General features: G+C 49.6%; 1 protein-coding gene across 2 annotated transcripts in view; it reads right to left on the bottom strand.

Annotated features, from left to right (window-relative positions):
• arhgef10 (Rho guanine nucleotide exchange factor (GEF) 10) overlaps positions 1-11,819 on the bottom strand; it is a gene marked incomplete at its 3' end in the record, with an annotated part of 50,562 nt that overhangs the window by 986 nt on the left and 37,757 nt on the right. For both annotated transcript variants that reach the window (XM_084482266.1, XM_084482267.1), the window contains 3 exons: positions 10,098-10,240; positions 6,222-6,396; positions 204-326 (listed from right to left, as the gene is read on the bottom strand). In XM_084482266.1, the coding sequence (XP_084338392.1) occupies positions 204-326; positions 6,222-6,396; positions 10,098-10,240 (441 nt within the window). The remainder of the gene's footprint in view (positions 1-203; positions 327-6,221; positions 6,397-10,097; positions 10,241-11,819) is intronic.

Raw genomic sequence — 11,819 nt, 5'->3', positions numbered from 1 at the left:
TGGAAGAGTTTAAACAAAAACTGAAAACAGAAAGAAACGGGGAGGAATGTTCTGCCGAGGAGAGTACGACAGTGGGAGGTCAACAGACACAGTTCATTCTAGCTCCCTAAGCGCAATAAGACATGCATGTACCTGACCACCCTCCCCTCCCCTCCCCAGGACACGAGGGACTGGAGACGCGGGGGGGGGGCCTTTGAACTCACCTGTCACCTTGGGGATACCCTGGAGCCTGGGCACCGAGAGGGCCACGGTCATTCCCAGGTTGGTGCCCACCAGCAGCAGGCCGTAGCACACCAGCAGGCTGCTCACCGTCACCCTCTGGGTCCCTGTGGACACACGGCGTCACACACTGGGGGTTTAGGTTAACGTCGTCTGAGGTTCATGTCCGTTCACCTGGGTAAGGGGAAACGGGGTACACCGGAGCCATACCCTGCCCGGGTGCTCTGACTTGGGTGCGAGGTCAGCCAATGACACCTTTTGTTGCCTCTTCACTGCAGCATTTGCTTTGTCCACGGTTTGTGTTTCCTTTGTCAGTGTTTATTTTGTTAGGTCATACTGAGTGACAGTTTTATCTCTTGCGCTGTGTGTGGTGCGCACACACACACACACACACACACACACACCCCTTGTTCTTTGTGATTCAGTGTCAGGGTCGAACAACCCATGAACACACACATGCATACTGAAACAAGAGCTGCATTATGTGCTGGAAATGTTTCAAGTGTATTGTCAATGGGCCACATCACCAGGTGGAATACTACACTGGAATACAATGGGATGGGTGAGGAAGTTTTGCAGTGCAGTAGCTTTTAACAGCAGGCAGTCCCCCGGGCAACCTGGGGAGAAGCCGGGACAAAAGCAGTGCTTTTCAAACTTCTCTTTCAACCCGAGTGAAAAGGGCAACATAATGGCTCCCTTTAAGATGAACAAACAAACACAAAAATGTTACGCAATAGAACGAGTGAGGCGTAACGCCGTCATTAACAATCGTGCCTCCTTTCACAATCGTGCGCTGCAACAACACGAATGACCGCGCCGTACTTTGGTCCGCGGAGCCACCGTGAGTCTGTTTGGACAGACAGACAAGACAGACAGACAGTCGGAGATAGTGGCATGTTCCTGCTGGACCGGGGGAGAAAGCCCGCTTGAGTTGACTTATTATGAGGAACCTGGCACTCTCTCACTCAAACACCACCTCCCCCTCTAATAACCCCATGGGAATAGGATCTGTAACAGCCCATAATTAGTCAGGTGTCTGCACAAGAGGGGAGGATGAGGAGGGCTTCTGACGGGAACCCAAGGGGGTGAAAGCCAGCGCCGAGCTGGGCTTCGTGGGTGGTGAGAGGCCATGAGTCAACACCCAACACTCCGACTAGAGGCTCCCCCCGCCGCCTTCCCAGTCCCTCCTGCCCCCCCGCCCCCCTCCCTTACAGTAATCCCCCTGGGCTTTATGATGGGAGATCAGCAGTCTGAGATCGGCAGACGGACTGGTTGCCCCCCCAGCAGCCCCCCCCCCCCCACCCCCCTCTAGAGACTTACATGTGTATTTAATGAGGACCCCAGGTCAGCAGAGGCTCAGGCTGCCGGCTCCGGGGGAGAGGGGGGGGGGGGGGGGGGGGGGGGTTGGGGGGGGAGGGTTGTACTTGACTTCGTCCTTTCATAATATTTGGAGTTCGCCGCCCAGAGGGTGAACCAAAATAAAACCTGGGCCGAGCATCAACAGGGCCCCGGCTCGGGCCCCCCGATCCCACCGGAGCGCGCCGCTTTGATCCGCACTCAGCGCCGCTGAGCCGCGGTAGGACGGCGACGCCCGTTCCCAAACATCGGCACCCCCCCCCCCCGCCCCTGCTACGGATGCAGAAACGCCTGGCGTGTTTCCATCGTTTCACTCTCGCTCTGCACTCCGGCCTTAAGGTGCACTTCATTTTTCCAGTATCCGAACCCAAACACCCGATAACCGATCCAGACTGTGAAAATAGAAGATGACCTGATGGAAACCCAAGATAAAATGAAACCAAAAGCGTGCATGAGGGCATTGCATGAAGCCTCACTTCGAATGCAGGCTCCTCTGGGTTTGCAGGTTTGCATTGTATGTGTACAGTGTGGGAGTCACCCCAGTGAGCACACACACACACACACACGCGTTAGCCTGTCATTAGGCCATGCTTGGCTGCATATTTAGGTCAAAAGCGATGCAGACAAAAGGCAACAAGCACTTCCTTCCTCTTCTGCAGGGCCACCACCCCAGCGACAGCAGCCTCCTCTCTGGGGAACACCCCATCTCACAGTGTGTCACTACCAGTGTGACCTGTTGACGCTAAGCACCCCCCCGACCCTGTTAAACACTCAGGAAGCCTCATACACAAGGGCCTTACAAGTGAAACACCTTTCAGATGGGAGATTCTGCGTATAAATACGAAGCAATGTGTGTGTGTGTGTCTGACCCGCTTTGTCTAACAACATTCCCCTACACCCTCCGTCTCGCCACACAATGGCACCTTCATAAATGGGCTTATGTGGGATCACACTCTGAGTCGGTTCCACGTATAAAAGGTGATGGATCCCGCAGCAAGGCAGGCAGGCCGAGGCATTCAGCGTGCCTGAACCTGAGACGGACTTACCCCTACCCACCTTGGGTGTGTCCATTATTCTAGACACACACACACACACACACACACACACACACACGTGCGCGCACACACGCACACATGCACACGCACACACACACACACACACACACACACACACACACACACACACACACACACACACACACACACACACACACACACACGGTTCTCAGGGTTACTCAAGCTGAATGCCTGAATGAAACGCCCCTTCGGAGAACTCTTTCTCATGTCGAGGAAATTGTTAACTAAACGAAGTGCCCACCGCTCCATGTGACGCAGTGGAACCCGATCGCCGTTCATCTCTATTTAGACTCGTCTGAAAGGAAAGAAAAAAGTGGAACCGTACCGGCCTTCTCATTCAGCCAGATCCAATATCAGTCCTGTTTCCTGTACCTGTAAATCGACCCCCCCCCCGCCCATGTCTATATACATATTATTGGGCTGTAGCATGGCATAATAACTCCTCACTGTGAACCGATCGACAGCCTCTTTTACCCGCTAGGACGCCTGCGTCCGGCACACAAACGTTCTCCGACCGCCCCCTTTCAGAGTCACAGCTGCTGTCGGACTCACGGTGTGGCACTTTCTGGAAAAGGCCACGGATCGCAACATGCCACAGAAGAAAAGCAACGTTATGCGCAGGTTGGCAGAACCACGATTTGCTGCACTGTGTGAAAAAGCTCCAATGAACAGAGAGAGAGAGAGAGGAACATTTGTTTTAAAAAGTTGGCAAAATCACATCCACATGACCACCCCACCCAGGAGGTGGGGTGGTCTTGACCTCGATGGAGGTCAGGCAGGGGGCAGGGATGGGGGGGTGAGGGGGACGTAACAGGGTAGAAGGCCAGTGGTTTTAACAGGAAGTGAGCGAACAGTGCTCTGAGTGGCGCTACCTGCCTGGCTGGGTGGTGGGCGGAGGGCTTTCATGTGCGGTGCTTGTTTTTTTTTGCTTCTACTTCCCAGAACCAACCTCCTCTGGGGCGTGCATGGACTGCATTAGCTACTATAGGCATGGAATGGCCCAGAGCCGTCTTAAGCCTTTATCATTCACATCTGGATGAGGCGGAGGCCTCAAACGTCTGGCTCTGAGAGCCCGCACGCCGTAGCGAGGGCTTCACCACACGCTCATCTGAATGTAGTTAGGGCAAACAATCGGTTTCCTCTCAGACCTGTACTGATAACTGCGTGGTATTTTCAGGAAGACTCTGTACATTGAGCGAATCACTGCTGCTCTAACCCCGGCGTTTTTCTACTCCCCGTGAAATGGCCACCATCCTTTGGGACGTTTGATGTTCACCCACAGCATGAACTACTCATCGGTACGTCTAGATTATGAACAGAGGTTGTTTGTCTATTATAGTGTATAGTGATAGGGCTCCATGGACCTATGTTTATAAAGACATAGACAGATCATAACCGTAAAATGGGGCCAGTAAAAAAGGAAATTGCTTGAGATAATATATAATAATGAGACCCAACCCTAACCCAACTTGGCTTTCCTCAATTTTGGATTGTCAGGATTTGTGTATCATCCAATAATGACATGATTTTACATCACACAAATAATAATAATAACGCAAAAGGGAAACATGATTTGTTTTTGGTGCAAATAACCGGAGGTCTTCTGTTGTTATTCATGTCTCTTGTGGTCCAAACACGCCAGCCCAAAGCCAACAGCTAATGATGCTGCTGCTGAAACAACACTGCAGGCTACCCATTAACTACTGACCACAACACACACACACACACACACACACCTTAAGCTCTTCTCTTCAAGATTGCAAGTGCAGTCAAGGTAATCTACACCCACATGTAGTTGTATACACACACACATAAACCAAGGCTGTCCCCCTCAGAACAAACACATTCATCAGCAGGCTGCTCTTGGTGTCTGATGAACAACAACAGTTAAGATGCATCATCTAATAACTATACAACCTCGCTCCGGGAGGAAGCTGTCAAAGTGCCCTGATAAAACCTGGGAATGACCTCATCCTCGGAACAAACAGAGCAAGGAAAGAGCGACACAGCTCGTCTACATTATTCAGCATGCACACGGAAAGAGATGGAATGCACCCGAAATCATGAAAACTGCCACTCAATGCCATTGGGAACAAAGAATCAAAAATGTTAAGCAGGGGTGTGTGTGTGTGTGTGTGGTGTGGTGGTCTGTGTTTGTGTCTGTGTTTGTGTTTGTGTGTGTGTTTGTGTTTGTGTGTGTGTTTGTGTGTGTGTTTGTGTGTGTGTTTGTGTGTGCTGGCAGACAGATTATTACAGTTCTTGCAGGCTGATGTAACAGCAGGGGATTACATGTTCCGACACAGCTGTCTGCTCCGACGGGACTAGCTGTCATGGTAACGTGACCAGCCATTTGAGCGGGACGTCCCGCGTGGTGTCTGGCCAGAGACCACAAGAGACCAAGTGCACCGTGGGGAGAAAGATAGTGTCTTGTTCACCACGGCGAGCGGAAAACAAACACACACACACACACACACACACACACACACACACACACACACACTCTAGCCTGATCTAACCGTCGCCATGGTAACAACGTGGATCAACGGCTGAGGCAAAAAGTCTTCACTTCAAAAGGTGTCGTTTGCCGATGGCTACTTGTGCACCAATATTTTTATATATTAACACAATGCGCCACAAAATAATACATAATCATGACTCATCTGGTTGTACTGAATCACTTTTTGGTTTACATCCAATCTCCATCAGGGCCCAGCGTCTCTGACTTTTGTTTTGGTGTTTTGATCACTGCACGCTCAATGGCATTGCAATGTCACCACGCAGAACGCCTTGGCAAACAGGTTATTAAAAAAAATAATTCCTCGGATGGTGATTCAAGACGGAGAGAGGCAGCAGTACCGGTGCGATAGGAAAGGTGTGCCGCTAAAATAAACAAACGCATGCTGTCATGTCAGAAATGTCTGGCATGTCAAGGCAGTGAACGTCCCCTTACACCTTGTGTAAGGGGACGTCCCAAGGTTTCCCGTGTTTAGACAAGAAGAGGCTGCCTCGGACAGCTGACGGCAGCTTGACGAAGCCCGCGTCGTGGAGATGAAAGCCCCCTGGATGATCCCCCAGCCTGATGTCAGCTAATTACAGACAGGCATCCGGTTAGACAACTCCTATTTAAAAACACATGAGCTCACAGGAAAACAAGCTCTCCCCGAGCGTTGCCGGGGGGAACAGAGGAGGAAGTGCTTGGGGTGGGTATATTTGCCGGGACAATCAGAAGGCAGAATATCAAGGACAGTGCACGGCTCCGGTTCACTGTCAAACACACTGCTTTCCACCGTTTTCTGATGATACAAGTCTGTCAGCATTGAGTATTGAGTGACACTGAAGGGCAGCCTGAATCGTTGCGGTTTCCGATGGATGAACCACTGAACCACTGTTGCTTACACCCCCTAACCACCAGTGCTGTACCCTGTCAATACACACTCACAGTGCGGTTTCCCCCATTTACAATCTAAACTAATACTCCTTGCTTTATTATTGGGCAGCCTGTAGCAACATTAGCTCGTCCGGCGTTATAAGCAGCCCGCGGCGGTCGGAGCGGGGTGCCGTCAGTCCTACCGGCCAGGAGGTTGTGGACGGGCGTGGCGATGTTGATGTCCTGCAGGTGCTCCAGGGTCTCCGTGTGGAAGAGCCGCAGCGTGGAGCCCGAGCTGAAGGCGATCCAGATGCCCACGCCGGCCACCACCATGTGGGACACCACCATGCCCTCCTCCTGGTGGGCCTCCAGCTGCCTCTGTGGGGGGGGGGGGGGGGGGAGGATGAGGTCATTCCCAGGTTTTATCAGGGCACAGGGGGGGGTTAGGGCCAGTTATTGAACAGGTCTGGAAGCACAGCGGGTGGTTTAAGTCGTGCAATTGGTAAACTGATTACTCACACAGCATGTCATTATGCAACTATTATTTCCCACAATACACAGAGGCTTGACCCAACCTAAATTATATAGGTAAAAAAAATATTATATGTATATTTAGATAGATATAATTACATAACAACATGTCGCTATTCTCAATGAAGCCAAGTTTAACCGCAGAGATTTCTATTTTTTTGTATATTGTTTACAGTATCTTCACTCTATTTAAAGTGTAAGTAGCTTGCATGAATAAGCAGCGACGGGGACTAAATAATGAATGTTACCTGGCAAACTAACAGGGCTTCTAAAAAAACGATGAGTCTAATTATAGTCCAAGGTACAGTACATACAAGTGCAGTCCATTAGAGTTCATGCCCTCCTTGGAATTGAATGTTGAGCTGACAATACAAACAGGTCGGTTGATAGTTGCCGATATTAATATAAATCAGCCTAATAATAATAGCATTGTGAAACTGTCATCATTGTTATATACACAGTTATTCAACAGGGACTCATTTGGCAGGGTTAAGGACCAGATTTCGCCTTGCATCGCCCCAAACGGTTAAGAGAAGCGGGCTCCTCAATGGGCTCCCCTTATTGCCGCCCAGTGGATGCCGCGGCCGGTGGGAGCCTTTGTTGTGCCTTGCCAATGACAACAAAGCCTGCCACTAACACAACAGCCAGGCCGGTGCAGGGTAGAATGTCACCGGCTCAGAGGAATGAATGTGGGCACAGAGTTATCCAGGGCGGACGGGAACAAGGCTGGGGCCCAGGGGGATATCTGGTGTAATCAAAGTGTTGCATTATTCACCCTGATTTCATATGATCTCATATGATCTCATCAAGTCCTTTCCTTGTAATGAGGGCCAAGGACACATTAATGTTCTATTTTTCATAGCACTTACTGCTTAAAGTGACAAAAAAAAGTGAATTGAGATTGGGCCATTGCACATGCGTTCTGCGGCACTATTTTGCCGGCTGGCTCCGCTCCATCTGTGCCAGTTACATAAGCGCTCCACACTTCCCCAAAGTGGAGGCGGGTCTTTATTTGGCCAAGGAGAGCCCGTTCACAAGAGCTGCAGAGCAGGGTAGAAGGCTGCTCGGCAACGGAAACACACAGAAAACATTGCCTTTGGCAATAACCTTTGAAAAAAACCACAGCTACCCATTGTATTGTCTCATCATGATCAGCCGCTCCTTGCTTTGAGTCCCTCTCGCTCCCTTTCCTCTTAAAGTTTCTCTCTCTCTCGTGTTAAGCCGCTGTCCCCTTGAGTCTGCTACTCAGGGCTTGTGGTGAACTCAAGGGGACAGGGAGAGGGAGAGGGAGAGAGTGGGAGAAGGGGAGGGAGAGAGAGGGAGGGCGAGATGGAAGGAGAGAGGGAGAGACAGACAGATAAACCAACAGACAGACAGAGAGAGAGAGACAGAGAGAGAGAGACAGGTGGTCCATAATAAGCTTATTGGAGCTAACCAGATTATGTGTGTGTGTGTGTGTGTGTGTGTGTGTGTGTGTGTGTGTGTGTGTGTGTGTGTGTGTGTGTGTGTGTGTGTGTGTGTGCATGTGTGTGCGCGCGTGTGTGTGTGCGTGTGTGTGCGTGTATGTGTGTGTCAGAGGGATCATCTATTCCTGTCCAGGACTCAGATGGGACAGTACGGAGGACCATGGACATTGCTCCTTGGTATGCGGAGCGAGATCTGAAGGAATGTGTGTGTGTGTGAGTGTGTGAGAGAGGTGGCATTAGGCTCCCCAACTCATGGGCTTGAGGGCTCTTTAATACCATCGGTGAAGCTAGGAGTGAGAGTTGGCCAGCGCAGAGCAATTAGCTCACATTGCATTTAACGTAGAAGTCCGTTGACTCAATGCTGCGAGTGGTCCTGTGAAAGCAGATTCCCAGCTCCCTTCCTCTAGTGAGACCCTGTTGTAACGCCCACAGCGTCTAATCAAGTGGTCCTTAATGAATCAGAGTCTGTCCCAGTTTCCTCACTAGGATAAACCCCAGTCTTTTCAACCAGCCTCTCTATTTCACCGACTTTTTTTTAGAACTGGGAAATGGGAAGTTCAGACCATAGAATACAATAGATAATAAAAACGTTATTAATATTACTACATTATCAATACATTTCATTTCATTTCATAAAATAAATACATTTTACTTGAAAACTTCCTCACAAAATGTGTGCTCATTATAAATCTGGTCTGCATAGATTTTTCGATTTGTTCACACAGCCAAGTGTCGTTGCATATATAACATTGCTTCCCTACCATATAATCCCTCCCTGGTCCTAAGTGACTATGTTTCCACTGTATAAAGAGTTTGCTAAATGATGTAATATTAACAGTGAAATAGTAGTAGTAAAGTCCTTAAAATGAATGTGTAAATTGAGTAAATGGCGAATGACTAATCCTGTTGAACAAACATGCAAGCTCTTTTCCTTTGACACACACACACACCCCTTCACCCACAACACACCCACACACAGGTTTCATGGCTGAAGCTAGTAAAGCAGTGTAATGGTGGGTAGGAGCAGTAGGTGGGAGGCAAAGTGATTCTGTGGTGTGGGATATGGGATGAGACCGTTGCATTGTGGTGATGGATTATACAGAGATGTAGGCGAAGCTCAGAGTGGGTCACTAACGCGGGCTAATTGCCCTCCCTCTGCAACCTGCACCACCACCACCACCACCACCCCCCCCACCATCAGAAGAGAGACACCGCTTCCTCCGTATTCACTAACCGGCAGAAACGGGCTGGTACAGGTTGACGCAGTCAAACTATTAATGCATCTGTCCGATGGATAGAAGGAGGGGAAATGGTTCTTCATGCTTTTTGCTTTGGTGTGGATTTGACTCTCACATGCAGCCAACCCTTTTCAGACCAGTGCTGTCTAACTCATTCGAGGTGGCGGGCCGTAATAGACCAAATGATACTTCATTGGATCCGGACAAAAAAACAAAAAAAACACTTATATAAGACGATAGGCTTGATTATATAAAATGATTCAAGAAATTGGCCGTTGTATTTGTACATTTCCCTGTGTGTATCGTATTGGCAATTTTATTGAATTTCATCGCTACTTCCTGTATGCACAAAAGGCACATTGGGTTTCCATTGACTTCAGTGAATAGATATTTATTCTAACATCTTGAAAAAAGATCAACCTTCTTCTCTTTGACAAGGACGTGTTGCATGTTGAAGTAGGCAATTAGCAGGTTTTTTTACCTTCTGTATAATTACGAATGGCCTAGTTTCCTTAAAATGACATATAGTGCCACCCAAGTTATTTTTGGAATTACTACAATGAATATTGTATAAAAAATGATATTCCCCGTTCACCAGAGGGTCCAGAGTGTGACAGCGATGAGAGTCACAATGCAGCCAGAGCCGTCCTCCTGCCTTACACTGACGCATTCACCTGGCTCGCTATCTGTATGATTTACACAGCACAGAATCATCGGACCCGGGCACTGGACTTTAGCCCACAGACACCTTCAGCACACAGACAGTCTACGCGGACGGGGTGGTCGTGGTGTCGCCGACCGGAGAGGGAAGAGCCAACAGGAGCGCTGCTGATAGTGGACATACCTCCACAGAGTGCGTGTGGGTGCTGATGATGAAGACGTGCCCGCCGCAGGAGACCCACACGTGCTCCTCCACCGCCAGCATGGCCTTGATGGGCAGCACCCCCAGGCTCAGCACGCTGGGCTGCTCCCAGCTCCACAGGCCGTCTGCAGGGGACAAGACGTCACAGAGGAAACTCTTCAAAAACACATGTTTGCGTGAGCGATTTTAATGGGGTTTTGTTGGCAGCAACGTGATTGGCCACCGAGAGGAAAACACGAGCAATGGCAAACACAATGGCAAGTTTTCAGTTACAGACTGAAACTGTTTCTGTCAACGACAACAACAGTGTCATTAGGCTTGAAATGTGAAAGCAATTACAAAATGTCAAAGACTATTTCATTTTTTTCTTACTTTGTTTTTGGGTCAAGTGAGAGCAATTCAACGTTTTTATAACCGACCGAATAAACAGAAAGAGGACCTGCTGGTTAATGCCACGGCCATTCATCATGCTGCTACAATGGATAGAGTAGCCATTGATGAACACCCTTACACTGTTCCCTGTGAATATAAATGAGCCGTGAAGCATGAGTCTAAAGGACCCTGCAACAACAGCCCACCTAGACAGTCTCACACAGATACTGTACACACACACACACACACACAGAGTACATAACACACACACACACACACACACACACACAAGCCTGGACACCCATAGTGCTATTCCCCTCGGGCTGTGTCACATAATATAAAACACATTTCTCTGAGACATCTGAATTGCCGCAATTGTAGAAGCCAAGTTCTTGTATTGTTTTACCAGAAGTCGTGTAGGTTTGGTTCAATGGCCTGCACACCAGTAGGACTATATATAAACAGAAGCCACATCAAAGCAAATATCTGCTTAAGATTGGGCCGGTCGGGGAATAGGAAACGACAGGAAAACACCCTCCCTGGGCAAGTCTAGGAAAGCGTAAGTAAACCCCACGCTTCTGAGTGTCGAGGCGCAGCACTGAACACATTATTGTAATTTTCCCTCTGTCTCTAAAGTCTGGGAAACGGCGGCCGCTCGCCCTGAATCAGATCCCCTTCCCTAATGACTTCCCTGCCTCTGAATGGGACCAAGCTGGGCAGGAAGGGAAGACGCTCTTTCCCTCCACATCCACCACACACACACACACACACCCACACACTCACACACTCACACACTCACACACTCCCCCTGCCTGGCTAATCTGGGCCTTGGTGTGGAAGTGAGTGAGGCGGGAGGCACAAAGACGCCTATTGAAGGGAGGGGAGCCGGGGCGAGGAAAGCCGAGCTTGTTCTGGAGGGTGCAGCGGTGCCCAGGGCACACCGGTAAATCCCCCACTGAAGAGCAGACAGGTTCTAACGGCGGTACCCGCAATCTGCTGTGTATATTGTTGTAATAATTAAACTGTGTTTGTGTGTGTAGCTCAACGATCGGGTGCGTGTGTGCACGAGAGAGGTTATACATAAGGAAGAGCAGGAAAGGGGAGTGCACTTTGCACAGCGATGTTACAGCAGCTGTGTGCGTGGGCGTGTGCATGTGTGTGTGGTTCTGCTCTGCTGGAGGTAGCCTAGCCCAGTCCATTGCTGGGATCAGCAACATTCCTCTGTAGCAACAACGGAACAAAGCCATCACTAACAGTGCTTTTAAACACACCTGCGTGCGTAGGCGTGTGTGTGTCCGTGTGTGGTTATGAGAGCATCAGATATTGCAGCAG

This window comes from Micromesistius poutassou, assembly GCF_964030765.1.
Source record: "Micromesistius poutassou genome assembly, chromosome: 17".
Taxonomy (NCBI): domain Eukaryota; kingdom Metazoa; phylum Chordata; class Actinopteri; order Gadiformes; family Gadidae; genus Micromesistius; species Micromesistius poutassou.
Note: the sequence above shows the minus strand (reverse complement) of the source record. Positions and strands in the feature narration are given on the sequence as shown.